This window comes from Dromaius novaehollandiae, chromosome 2 (assembly GCF_036370855.1).
Source record: "Dromaius novaehollandiae isolate bDroNov1 chromosome 2, bDroNov1.hap1, whole genome shotgun sequence".
Lineage (NCBI taxonomy): Eukaryota > Metazoa > Chordata > Aves > Casuariiformes > Dromaiidae > Dromaius > Dromaius novaehollandiae.
The window spans coordinates 162,519,549-162,534,250 of NC_088099.1; the positions used below are offsets into that span (position 1 = coordinate 162,519,549).

At 36.2% G+C, this 14,702-nt stretch overlaps 1 protein-coding gene across 4 annotated transcripts in view; it reads left to right on the top strand.

The window, feature by feature from the left end:
- KHDRBS3 (KH RNA binding domain containing, signal transduction associated 3) overlaps nucleotides 1-14,702 on the top strand; it is a 98,498-nt gene that overhangs the window by 62,907 nt on the left and 20,889 nt on the right. For 2 of the 4 annotated variants that reach the window (XM_026113640.2, XM_026113644.2), the window contains 3 exons: nucleotides 211-321; nucleotides 1,797-1,989; nucleotides 12,709-12,791. In XM_026113640.2, coding sequence (XP_025969425.1) covers nucleotides 211-321; nucleotides 1,797-1,989; nucleotides 12,709-12,791 — 387 coding nt within the window. The remainder of the gene's footprint in view (nucleotides 1-210; nucleotides 322-1,796; nucleotides 1,990-12,708; nucleotides 12,792-14,702) is intronic. The other 2 variants (XM_026113641.2, XM_026113643.2) reach the window with 2 other exon arrangements.

The following is a 14,702-nucleotide window of genomic DNA, read 5'->3' on the forward strand; positions in this document are numbered from 1 at the left end:
TTTTTTTCCATGTTTTTTCAGTATGTCCCATTTCCTGCTTATTTCCCTGGCACCTTATCTGAAGAATGCCATGAAGAAAACTAGTGGTTCTTGAGTCTGACTTTTTTTCAACTTGTGGTGTTGACAGTTGTCTGTGCCAGTAGGCTCATTTCCCTTTCTTTGGCTTCACTTGGAAAATATCACATTTGCTATTTCTTTATATTGCTTCAGCAGGCTGTGTCTGGGAAGCTCACTGCTCACCCCTGCCCCCACTACAATGAAGTCAAATAAGCAGCTGGTACCCTGTGCTGAGGAGGCATTCTACAGATTAGCCAAAACCAAGTAATAAGCACAGTTTTAATCGCTTACTGTCTAGGTTTGTTTAAAATATTCTGCTCTGTGACTCTGTTTTTGATCAGTTATTAGGAGTAATTAGATCTATCCTGATTTTATAGTCATGGTTTGCATTCTGATTTTTTCCATCCCCGATGCAGTTTTTCAAATACTAATTAGCTGTGATATAATTTGCTTCTCTGATAAGTTAACTGATAAGATATGGTATGATTTACTTGAAATGAGACAGAAAGGCTGAAGAGCCTATCTGGGTCTTTTATAGTATTGGCTGAGTCAGGAATTTGTACTGATATCAGGACAAAATATTTTCACTCAGTTACTACTGTCGAGATTAAGTAGAATAGTGGTTTGATGGGTGAGAAGGTAGTGTAGAATTTGGGTGTTCCTGTTCTAGCTGTCTGTTTGGGTAGACATTAAGGGTGCTACTTCATCTGAACAAGTATATATGCCTACACAGCATTCATTTAAACTCAGTTATAGTCAGCAGGGAGAAATGGATTTAAAGATGTTTATTAGTCATATTTTAAATGTCCTGTTTAAAAGAGGATAAGTGATCTGAATTTTGCACCAATTGTGCCATGTGGTCTTGCTTTTGGCCACTATGGAGATGGTGGGGGGACTAACTCAGATGTAGACTCTAAAGATATGCAAAGGGAATCCACCTTTAAATTGATCTTTTTTTTTGAAAATTGCCACAGTTTAGATTTCAGACCTTATTTGTATGCGGTGTCCAAAGTAAGACTGCAATTTAAACCTTATCACTCTTTCAGAACTTTAAAACAAATACATGTATGCATATCTATATAAACATGTATAGTCCTGTTTTTTCTTGTCCTCAGGTGCATATAAAACAGCAGATTATATCCTATAATCACCCTGCACATATTATACATCTTTGAATATTTCCTGCAACAGTACAGTTGCACAGCTGGAAGTCTTCTCTCTTTAGAATCGGAAAAATATATATATATTCTGACCCACTTGGTCTCTTACATGCAGGGTGATCTTTGGATTGCATTCAGAAGCCTACATGGGATCAGAAGGGAGATGCAGCTGATTCCTCTGTGCAGAATTTGAGTACAATATAGCGTGACAGCTTCAAATTAACCTGATATTCTATGATTGGGATTTCACATATTATAAATCAAGCTGTAGCAAAGCTGACTGATCACAGCAAATTGGCTTGAGTGTCTGTGTATGCAAATAGCAAAAAGAATGGCTCAAGCTAATAAGTTTGCTGCTAAAAGTCATACACACCTAACCTGTATCTTTCAGTATTTATTGCATAATGCAATATAATTGCATTAAAGTGTACAGACAAATGCCAGACTATAAACCTACCCTTTCATAGAATTTCTTTCCTGGTTGTAGTGAAGCAAAATTGTTGCGATGCGGGGGAGGGATCTGTTGAAAGGGAGACCAAGGGTGTGATATCTAAGTGTAATTAATCCATTTATTCACAGGGGCCGTGGAGGAGTCCCTCCGCCACCAGCAGGAGTACCAAGAGGGGCACCAGCACCAAGAGGAGTGCCTCCCAGTAGAGGACCAGTCAGTCGTAGCCGTGGACTTCTGGCACCCCGCACAAGAGGAGTACCTCCACCTGCAGGCTACCGGCCCCTTCCACCACCGCCAGCCCAGGACACTTACGGCGAATATGTAAGTCAAGTTCTTCTCACAGCTATTGATATACCACACATGTATTGATTTTGAAGGGATGATGCCAACTATCATTTTAGATCTCAGTAGCATCTCTTTAGTGCATAATTAAGTCTCGTACCTTGGAATCCAGAGAGAATGTGGTAATCTCACCACCTTTTCAGACTTGAACTATTTCATATTACTAAAAATTAAGCTTATGTACTATCAGACAAAGATATCTGCAGTGCACTTGGCAAAACAGGTACCTAAGTGTATTATGCTAGGTTTTTCCAAAAATTTCCAAAGTAAACTTTTAATTCTTAACTAAAGCTGGGAGAATGATGTTTTGCTCCTTTCTAGAGTCATATTTATGGTCAAATAACTATTCAACAATTTAACAGTTTATCAAAGCTTCAGAGTGCTCCTAAAGTTTTTACAATTATATAGCTGTCTCTCAATAAGCCTTACATATTTATTTTGATTTGTAACATAATAAAACTTGCAGAGCAGTGGGATGTAGAAAACTTACCAAATCAAAAGTAAATCCATTTTTATGAATATAATCTTAGAGAAAAAACAACTTCAAATACAATGTTTTTGATGTTTAAGTCTTAAAACTTTACAGCCAAGGCTGTCAAGACTTGGTCTTTACTATTCAAACTAGCAGAAAAGGAGTTCCTGTTCAAGAAAGTGGCTTTGTTCAGACTTTTACTTTTCTCTCAACCTTTCCTAACCTCTCTTCTCTCTTCCCCCACCCCTATCCACCCTAAATCGAATCTCAACCATTTTTCTTTTGATCAAAAATCTAAGTTTCTAGGTAACATTTATAGGCTTACGGAAAAATAAGGTTAATGTCATAAGCATGATTATTTATATAAACCTGAACAATTCTGAAGAAACTAATGCAGTTTATCAATCTCATGAGAACTTGTACTTGAACAGTGTATCTAAATATACCCTGCCTATACTTGACTGACTGGTTGAGGTGGTTACGGCAAATATGTGGTTATTGGACAAGGCTCTCAAAGCAGTCGGCTTCCATTAAACTTCTTGTCAGGGCCTGTTCCTAAGGCCTATACTGTGAAAAGTGATGTCAATGTGGTAGAAAATAAACTTGTTTTAGTGATTTGGATTATATGCATGCTATAGACGCACATATTGAAGTGTATGGCATGGTAATGGATAGCTGATTGAATCATACGCTCTTAACTTCTGAGAGAGAATGATTAGGAAATAGTGTTATGCTATATAACTTCTTAAAGAAAAACGTTCTTTAGATATGTGAACTGGGATATATAGATTTAAAACTAATTGATACAGCAGTGCTAGTTGATCCATTTTTAAGATTATTGTATTTTCTAAGTCTCCTTTGTTAAAATGGAGCTTTGTTATAATAAAGTTTTGCTAGAACACGAAATGTCAGCATATGGTATGTCAAATATTAAACTGCATGCTATTTCTCCTAGTTGCCCACTTGTACATTATCAGAGTACCTTAACTGTACATTTTATGAGTTACGGTAGTGTGGTAAGAGTCATCAGTAATGTTTGTCCATTCCTTACTGATAGGTGTTTAGCAGTATGTAAGTGTTGAGCACTGGTTTCCAAGCCTGAATATCTGAATAGGGTAAATTGTCACAATTTGAGAAATGTCTACAGAATGAGACTATTAATGAGATTGTGGGGATCATAGTTATTTTAACAGCATCTCTGTGGCATATAGTTTTAGAGCTGCAGACGGGCATATCCAGCAAGGTTACAGAGCAACTTCTAGACCTCTTCCACTGAGGATTAGAAAGTCTACAAGGATTCATGAAGTTTTTCATTCCGTTAGGCTGACAGTGCTCTGCTCTGTACTCATTAAAATACGTGGAACATCAGAAGGAAGCAAGTGTACGGTCAGAAGGAAGCAAACTAGATTTGGATGGAAGTCTTCAATAACTTGCTACCGTAATTCTGTAAATATCTGAAGAAACAGGTTTCAGTGCATAAAGCCCTTTCCCTTTTCCTCTATGGCATACTATTAAGTATACCTTGTGACAGAAAATGAGGATGTCACTGAGTAACATAAACAGCCTTACTTTTTTTTTCTTACTCTGTTTGATAACTTTTTCTTTAGTCCTGAGTATGTTAGACCAGTGAATCCTAAACATCTAGGAGTAACTTACTCTATCCTAATCTCTCTCCTCCCTGTTTTTTCCATAATTTAAGAAGTGGTCTTTAAAACATATAATCAAAATGGGAATACCTACTGCATCCTGAAAAATTAGAGTTACTTCTGCAGGCAGTGACTCATCCAAGGAAAATCATGCAACAGGTGAAAAACCATGTTCACTTGATTTTAGAGACTCATGACTCAAGATCAACAGAAACAGGTGATCTTTGCTGTCCCACGTTTGGAAGCCGTAGGAGACTTGTCCAGAAGTTACCTCTTACAGAAAGGTCTACAGTGATGGACCATCTCCATCATCCCTCAGCTTGCCCATATATATGTGACACTGACCCAGATTGCCTGGTGGTATGGCCTTCCCTGCCAAAGTTACTCAGCATACTAGAGTAGCAGCAATATCTGCATGTTTTTCCAGTTCAATAACATGCCTTGTTTTCCCACTCTATTGCCAGTCTTGCCTGTGTGCATCCCTTAGCCCCAGGACTCATTCATCATGTGTGGGACCTCGTTATGTTGCTAGTCCCATGGTGACCTTTTTAAAGCCACTAAACCACAGCTGTTATCATTTTTCTGTGAACATTTTCTTTTTTAATAGCTGTAGCATCAGCTTAGATAATAGAAAAAATTGGGCCTCTATGGCCAGCCAGCTTTAGAACTACTCTAACCTTGTTCCTCTCTGTTTTGTGATTAAAATTCCTGATTTTCATTTACATCTGCTAATTCTCCTTCTACTCATGTCCTCAAACTGCTCAGGGCAGATGAAAGCTTAGTAGCACATACATAGCATGGCCAGAACTACTTTTTATAAACCTGGTTAAGGGCATGTTAGGCACTTCCCAGATTTGTTGAAGCATTTGCAGATAGTCTGAGAAACATTGTTTTCTTAATTATAAGAGAATGTTTTTCTTCAAGAAGCAGGAAGCTTAGTAACTATGCTAGTCATTCACAGTTTTCTATAGTGTCTATTGCTTAACCAGTATTTAGTCAAACAAGTTCAAATTTGAAGATTTAATTCTAAATTACTGTCTAGCTGAGGTTTTCTGCCACTTGCTATTGTCATCTTCCACTAGTTTCAAACCTTTGAGGCTTTTTTCCAAATTACTAGCACAACAATGTTTCTGAAGTTTTATTTTAAGATTAGATTTTTTTATCTGATATTTTCATTTCATAAAGCTAATATTCTGTGCATATTTGAATTCTATACTTTGAATATCTGTACATGCAAATTCCATGTCAAGTCAATGTGTTAAGTAGAATTTTAGATTTGTCCAAGCTGAGTGTCAGATTCTAGACGGCACTAAGGATTGGTCTTTAAACATGGGTTTTGAAACACATTGTTGTGGCATTGTGGGGAATGTCCACACTAAAAAATAAAGGTCAGCAAACTAGCAAGCTATGGTCAAGACTTGCTTCGCCACTACTTTGGACAGCAATTAATTCCAAGTGTCCCTCTTAGTGTGTGGAAAAAATGGTGACAGAGCTTCAGTTTTGTGTCTGGCCATTTTATTGATTTGTTTTAGTGTTCAGGCAAGGATTACCTTAATAGCAGATTTTCCTGATTCAGTGACCACATGTATAACTTTTAACAGTTGATACTTCAGTTAGAATGCTTTAATGAGATTGCTTTCTGTAGTTCAACTCTCTGGAGAGTGTGTGCTGGCCACCGGGCTGCTGGCTGTTCTTGCATACACAGCATCAGGAGAAGTGATTTTGGTCCTTTTTGTTTTGCAAGGAATCCTTACAACTGGTGAGGGATGCTCACAGGTAATATGTAAGTGAATGACAAAAGATAATTTCAGACTCTAGTTCATGTTCCCATGACTGTTATAAAATACAAATGTATCTATTAGTGTAAAGAATTAAGCCGGAGTCTATTTACAGGTGAGTGCCATTCTGAATAATCTATAGTCTATTTAATACGTCTTCCTCAAAAGCTGGTTCAAATTCTCTCATGGAAAAGTAATTCAGTTTTGATCTTGAGCATTCAGCCTGAATTTTGCAGCTGCTGGATATTGGCCAAAAGTGGAAACAATATCCCCTTTTCTCTCTTTTCATGAGGAAATGCCAGACTCTGTGTGTGAATTTAGTGCTATGGGTATGCTTCAGGACCTAAAGAGCTGCTGTTTAAAGACACAAATGTACTTTCTTTCATTCCCCTGGTATTATTGCTCTCAGTTTGTTGAATTAGATGGTTTCCCCCATTAGGTGTTTTAACATTAGTTTGTAGGCATCTGCAGTCTATAGGGAGTCTGTTTTAGTTGACTGGATGCTTTAAAGATGAGTCAGAATGGTGTCTTAAAAGGGTTATCAGGATCCTTTCTTATCTACTTATTGAGATCAGACATAGAAGATACTGAAAAAGCTGAAAAATAGGATAAAGCACTTCTGAAAGCACTTCCTTGGAGCTATTAAGTGAATGTTGACTTCGCAGGGTAACCTGTTTTTAAAGTAGACTATTTTTTCTCATTTGCCTCATTCATTTGCTCATTCATTCCTCTTGGCTGAAGAGGGAATATCTATACAAAAGGGGAATACCATAAGAGGAAAAGAAGCTTTTTATTTACAAATGAACCTTTCTCAGTGGGGAAAAAGGGGGGGAACTAAGCAAAGTGAGGGCCAGTACAGAGATCATAAGACTTTGAAAAGACTTGCAACTCTCTGAGTTGAGTTCCAGTATAATTATAATCTCACTTTGCAAGATCCACACCATCTTTTGTTTAACTTGCCTTGGTCTTCCGATTACTGATCAGTTCCCAAAACTTTCAAGAATTTTACCCAAGTTAACTTCAGATGCTGTTTTGTTTAGTTGTTTTGAATGTGGAATTATTTTGTTCCTAGAGAAGGGTTTGAGGTAACTTAATTCTCTAGGAACTGCAGGAGCAATGATATTTTTCTTGCCTCTGTGGAGAATGTTGTGGGTTTCCACTTAAATCTTCTGAACTTTTTAATATATAAATATACTGAATCTTGGCATTTCAGAAGGGTTAAAGCTATTTGTTAATTCAGGATTAATTCAGTTAATACTTTTGGTTAGAAAGGGGAGAGGAAAGCAAGTTTTTAATACCAGAATACTTTATCTCAATGTTTTCAGAATAACTATTTTACAAACATCAGAATGTTCTTGTTCTGATATTTTCATTAAACTTTCTAGCTGAAAAGGTCAAGCAAAAAAATAAATTTAAAAAGGAAAATGTTTCAAAGTTGTTAAACAATCCCTCAATTTATTGTTTTGTTTCATTTCAAACTTTTTTTTATGTTTTCCTAGTGGTTTGAATTTTTTGGGGGGAGTGGAAAAATCTCATTCTCAGGCATCTCTTTGTGGCTGTGAAAACAGTGGAAAGCTTTTGTTGAAGAAAATTTTTAAGTGTTTTTTAACCTGTCTATCTTGAAGTTCCAACTTACCCTATAATGTATTTGTAAATTATTTCCGTCTCAAATTATTAGAGTTTAAACTGTTCATCTTAGCTGACCATTCTTTGTATTATTGCATGAGCACAAGTCCTTCTCTGGATTCTGACACTGCTTTCCTGCCATTGTATGTAGAAAACCAGACTTTTTTTCTGTGTGGTTTAAATGTCACTGCCTATATTCATTAGCTACTCTTTGATTTCCCTACCCCACAAGCTGCACGAAGATAAAATACACTGGTACTTTTCTCTTACTCCACTTATCTTATTTGTTCTGGCTGAAAGGGCACTAGGCTCCAAAATGAAACCAGATGAAAATCTATGAAATAAGAGCTTAGTCTGTGCATATTTACTGCTAAAGTCCTTGATATTTTCACTCAGAATTTAGAGGGTAGTAGCTGCCCGTAATAGTTCTGATTGCCCTATATTCCTGTTGACTAAGTGATGGGGAGATGTCCTTGCTGCACAACAGAATGGCTATTCCTTCCCTTTAGAATACTAATTTGCTGAAAATATTCTTTATTGCACCCTGATGATGTCTCATTCTTTCTTTGCTCTTGAGTTTACTCAGTCTCTATATACAGATTTTTTTGGATGTGATAGTGTTTTTTTTTTTTTTAATCTAAACAGAAGGCATTCCACCAGTATTCTGTGATAAGCTGCTGCTGTAAGTATTAATTTCAGAGAATGATGAGGAAAAGAAAAAATAGCCTTTTAGGTGTAGTGATAACAGCCTTAATTTTTTCCCTTGGATGTATTAACTTGGCTGAGGAGAGCTGGGAAACTGATTTCTTATTGATTTGATGATTTTTTTTTCCCCCCAGCACTGCAAATGGACTTTTTTGTTGAAGTGAACTTTTTACCATCTTTTTTCTTCCTGCTTCTGTCTTGTTCTCTCTGAAACATTAATTCCACCTAGAGAAGGGCCAAGTACTAGTCTGTCACTTTCACTGCCAGATTATAATTTAAAGCCACCATTTTCTATTCTCCATGAACAAGGGTATGTTTAAAGTACTTAATTATTAGAAAGAAATCCAGACGAGCAAGACTTGCCATGATTTATAATGCATTGGGTAGCTGTAGAAGTTTTGGCTAAGGCTTCTTTCATTGCTTTCGCTAGCTTTTGACCTGTGACAGTAGCTTACTCTGTTTGAAGGGTACATGTCTACGCATTGCTTTTAGTTTTGCCCATGAAAAATTTCCCCCTTTGCTCTGAACTATTACTGGTACCAGTGCTGCTATCTGCCCTCGGGATTTACATCAATTGCGGACACCATCACTGGGACAACAGTAGGCACAAACTTTCTCCAAGACAGTTTGTGATTCCTGCAGACTGACTTAACACAGGACATGCAAGCCAGGTTTGAGCTATTTTACAAAACTTATCCCTTTCATATACCTTTCAGAAGATCTCTCTTGTAATTCTCACTGGTCTGTTATTTTGGAGCAATTATTGAAATGAGCAGAAATCAAGACAATATCTCTTGGTATTTTCGTATTTCAAATGTTCTGCGGAAAATGCATGCAGTTTTAAGAGGATTATAGCATTTTCAGGCCAGTATATGTAGTTTCCCTGTATTTTTGTGTTGTAAACCAACTGTAGAGCATATTTGAGTAAATCTCATGAGAGTTAATTTTCTAGGTTGTCCTGAATAGTCAAACAGTGAGTGACAAAAACAAAATGCTTCTGTCTGTGAGATGATAAAATGATATGGGCCTTTTCTTTTGGGGTAGGAGAGCAAATATGGCTTCATGAGTTAACTGATGTTCTTTATCGATTACTAATTACTCTTATGAAGAAATATTCATACCTCTGGGAGGGGGAGGCGGCAAGTGTATTGTATTGGTATAACTGATTTGAGGTATAACTCAAATGCTGTCTTCCTTATGAAGAAAAATGGTTTTAAATAAGAAGATAAGTACTTTGGAAGCCTTAATAAATGCCTGAAATGTGCTGGAAACTCAGCAGGAAAAAAAGTAGAAGGTGTAATTTTCGTGTATTCTGTAGAAAGAAATCCTTATAGCAATGCCTGTCGGTGATTATCTGGGCTGTAATTATGCTTAGCTCTTCCATAACAAAATTCTCTCTTCTGTACTTTTGTATTGTAAATGTAAAAAAAAAAAAAAAAAAAAAAGTGTTTTCATTCAGGTTAGCATGATATTTTATAGTACTGAAATGTGTCGGATGGCTGAGGATATTTCTTGTAGATACCAAATAAGGTTAGAGAAAATATTCACTGAAGCCATAAAATGTCTGTACTTCATAAGCAAATTTAGCAAAATATTCCAATAGTGGAGTTTAATCTTAAAATATTTTACCTTGGCAACCTTATTCGTAACCTTCTAGAAGGGAAAGTTTTCAAATATTATATGATGGAGAGAAAATAGTATGTTAGACCTAATTAAGTTAAAGCTCAGAGACATACTTGAGCTTCCCCTGCATAATTGTTATTTTAAGGGACTTGCTCGTAGTAACAAATGCTTTGGAATTTGGATCTCTTATCTGTCAACAGAAGCTATTGAAAGCAGCTCTTATTCTATTTTTGCAGCATGTTTTGCATGCAGTTTATTTTTTAATATAAATTTGTTTTTTATAACTAAATACAGCAATAAAAAGGAAGAACCAATAATCTATTTTAGCAGATTATGGTAACTGCGACTGCCTAGATTGATCTTATTAAACCTAAGTGACAGGAATCCTACCTATAAAAACTAGATACCAAATATCTTTCTAATCAAAGCTTAGAAGTAGGAGTGTCACCTTGAGCAAAATCACAATGCAGGGCTCTAAAACTCACAACTACTGAAATTACAATACAAAATGATAAGCCAGTAAAGAGTTCCCTGCAAAATTTTTATGGAAGAGAAACAATACTATCAACACAAGTCTGATACAAAACATAGGTGTCTCCTTTCTCCCAAACATTCTACTTTGATTCTACTGAACGTATTATTGGCCTAATAAGGCCCTTCCTATTTCAAGTTTACTTTGTTCCTTTGTTTCTGTCTACAAGAAGTCACAGATATGCCACAGCTTCAGAGTAGTCTGTTTCCTCTTCTTTCATGATTGATTTCTTTAAGAAAACAGTTAACAGAAGTGTGAATAACCGGACCAATTGCTTAGAATTCTCCAAGAATTCCTTCGTGGCAAAGCTTTCCTAAAATGTAAGGGGGAAGGTTAATCTCAGTCCTCTACTTCATTTGTTGTCACTGATGTGTGCATACTAAGTTTGGGGGCCCCTTTTTGGGACGGATGGTTCACAGTTGGTAGATCCTATGAGGGGAGAGCAAATGTCATGTAAATGTTCTGGAACAGAGCAAATGAGTTGTATGAGATTGCTTCTGCTGTTGATCAATGTCTCTGTTGTTAGCAGATGTCTGTGTATTGCATCAATAAGTAATAAACTGCTTGTTCATAATAACTGCCAGGAGGCAATGGTTTTGTGGGCTTAGTGTGTGGCTCATCAAGGAAAATCCATATCCTTATCAGATGGGAAAGAAAATGCTAAAATAGTATTCTAATTTTTGGCTTCAGGACAATGAATTATTCAAAGACAACAATCTCTTTACTTTTCAAGTGGGACCACTTCCCTTGGTTTCATTGCAGGCATTTAGAACAAATCTTGTTTCTTTCTGTAGGCCTACCAATAGGCTGTCAGACTCATTTGTGCATCACACTCACAGAGACACTTCTGCTAACCATTGCAGGGAAATAATTGATCTGTTGATCTGGCAGTGGTGAGGTAGTATTGATGGTAGATTGCCTGGTTCTCCATAGAAGCAATTTCAGATGACAGGAAAAATGCTATTAAAATCCAATAATCTCCCCCAAAAACACTTCTACAGACAGCAGATTCACGGCTTCATCTCTCTAGTTTCAAGGATGTCATTGGCTCTTCCTCCTGTGGAAGGTTTTCCTTCTGAGATCTAGAAAGTTGTCAGTTTTGAATCACTGGAGGTATTCTACCAAACGATCCATCATTTGGGTATTACCCACCTAACTGATACCAGTAGTTGGTTTGATCATTTTGAGTCATTATTGAAGAGATCTGTTTTCCCAGGAGAGGTGATGTTCTTTCCTGAGACTTTATCCGTATTTTACTGGGTTGATGCACAGTCATATATTCTGAAGACACCATTCTAGTTCCAGTTGCCCATTTGTAAGCTGATGCCTGATTTGAATAGGGGCCCAGTCCAATGAAAAGCACCTTCTCCAAATATCATCCTCATTTGGTGAAACTGGATGAGATACCCCCAATATCCATTGAGGTCTGTGAGATATTTGGATAGGATTTCCTAATTCTTTGACATACGACTTCTAAGGATAAATACAAATAAAATGCCATTTTTAGTCATGATTTGTTTAGCTCAGATGTATTGTCAAACTATAAATTAGTGACAGTTCATTGGATTTCCCCACTTCATCTTTCTCAAGGAAAAGATGAGGTCATTGTCATATATTTACCTTTTGCTCAAATTCCCGTACAGCTTGCACCTGGAGTTCATGTGGCTTATTCAACTTGGTACTTAAATCTAGTGCTATTTTGGGAAGAGCAGTGTTGCAGCCCTTACTTCAGTAGTGTCTTAGATAATGTGCTGAATGATAAAATCCCACAAGTTTAAGTGTGTACAAAGGACAAAAGAAGTAAAAGATGTTTCTTGCACCCGTTATCTCTAGGCAATTTCATTGCCTTTCCCATCTGTAGTCTATGCAGGAATATTGAATTTAGTGTCCAAAATTAAGTCTGCTACATAAGTCAATTGCACAATGTTATTTGGATGCTTTGATTCCTAACAGAGGTCCTGCCCAGAGCTTTCTTTAAGGTCACAATTTTAAGTACATAGGGATATCTGTACTGTTTTTCTCCTGTATAAGCAAGTTTTTTTTAATTAAAACAGAGTATTTGTTTAAAAACTCTCTTGTTCTTTGAGGCATGTGGCTGCCAATAGCTCAAAATATACAGTATGTTAAATGTAGGTGGCCTCTTAAGTGAACTTGGTTGATTATAAGTAGCATTAAGATTTTGCCACTTCATTGTCCATGCGCAGTGGCACAAATCTATTTTGGAAGAGCACTATCTTTCCTATTTAGAACTAGGTTGCTGCCTTGTTTCTAGAGTGTGCTTAAGGTTAATATTACCTTTCTTTTGTATCCTTTCAGGAGTATGATGATGGTTATGGAACTGCTTATGATGAACAGAGTTATGATTCCTATGATAACAGCTATAGCACTCAAGCACAAAGGTAAATCTCAAACTCTGCTGTAACGACATCTGAAATATTCTGCAGTTGGAAAGTTGATTTCATTTACGCCTATGATTTTTTCAATTTCATCTTAAATAGCAAGAATGTTTTGAATTTTATTAGAAATAGTCACCAATGTTATTTATGTATCTAGTATCAAAACAGTGGTTGAAAACGTGATTGACTAATTGAAATAGGAATAGAGATCTTGAAAGAGAGAATTTTGGTCATGACAGATTGTAAATCGTAGTTTTTTAGCAGGTTATTCAGGGAGTTAATTCAGGAAAGACTTTTGGCAAGAATTATTGTTGGGGGGGTTACTTTCTTACAAAGAGAAACTAGTCTTTGCCTGGAAAGAAGCACTTTATGAGAAGTGAGATACAGAACTCATTGAATTTTCACACTTTCAAAACATGGTTATATTCAAATATCTTTACCTTAATATTTTACCTTGCTGTAAAATATATATCCTTTAGTCTCTTCTACTCCATTGTAGAATGATCTCTGACACATTTGAATCTCTTGCCACCTGTGTCCCTTCTCCCACTGTACTTTGCTAACAATATTTTTTAAGCAACTCTAACTTCATTATTTTGCTTTCTTTAAAATGAGTCTCTCTGATTCTGAAATTCCATGAACCGTGAGGAAAACTTGTGTCTTAAGTCATAGTTAAAGCTTAATGACAAATATGAAATGTGACATTTAGTGGCTTGGCTGATGGTCCCATTATGAGATAATTGTAATGTGCACATCTTTTGAAAAAGAAAAGGACCTTCATAATTTGAGCAGTAGTAGCTTTCGTAATGTCATTGAGAACTTACTTGCCACTGAACATGTTTAACACAACTTTTCTCCGTGTAGCCTTATCTGAAAAACCACAGAGCTGCTCCCAGCACAGTTGTGGACAAAGCTCTTTAGACCCAACCTTGGAGTGCTGACACACCCAACTGAAATTTTCTTACAGAATTGAATAGTTTCTGATTTGTTCAATATGAAAAAGCTTAGTGGAAAGTTGAAGTATCATCATTGTTGTAAACTGCTTTGAAATTTCTGATCATAACGAAAATAATACCCTCCTGTCTGATACTTTATTCCTACGGAGCATTGTAAGCTTCTGAAAATCAATAAACAATAATATGAGCTAAGACACCAGCAGTGCAGGACCTCCGAAATATGAGTGTCTGTAGGATTTTACATTTAGAGAGCAGCTGCTGGTAATGGATTTTTTTTCCAAAAAGAAGATTACCAAAATAGTCCTCAACTTTTATGTTGGTAATTCTGTTCTGTGTTACTGCTTCTAGTGTTGGTAACAGGGTTTATTGCATGCAAACATTTGGATTTCATTACCAAGCCATTTGACTGTACCAAAACTAAAAACATTACTTAAATCTCTTTTTTATGTTGAGAAGGTTTTAACTAGGATATCTTTCTTCCTTTGAACTAAAATTAGCAAAAAAATACATCTCCCAAGGAATTAAATTCTTATAAAGTATTACTGTACATAATGTGTATCATATTCTTACATTTTATGTATTCTTATATATATGTATTCTTAGCTTGATCTGGAAAGAGACACCTTATAAAGCAATTGCTTTATTTGTACTTTACCTGCAGTTTCACAATATATTTAGATTTGTTTTATTTCCTGAATGATTGCTTCATTTTTTCTTCACATTTATTAAGTGATGCATAGTAAAAGAAAAGAAACACAAATGATTCACTCATACCTTTCTCACAGGGTATGAACACTCATTTTCTGGCACTTTTTCTGACTTGGCAAAACAAATTTTAGGATTGTATTGGCAGGCAAAAAGTAATAACTATAAACAGCCATCTGAGCTACCTAGAACAGCGTTTGTATCTTTAATCTGAATATCAAATAGTAGCCCATATTGCAAAATGTCATTTGGA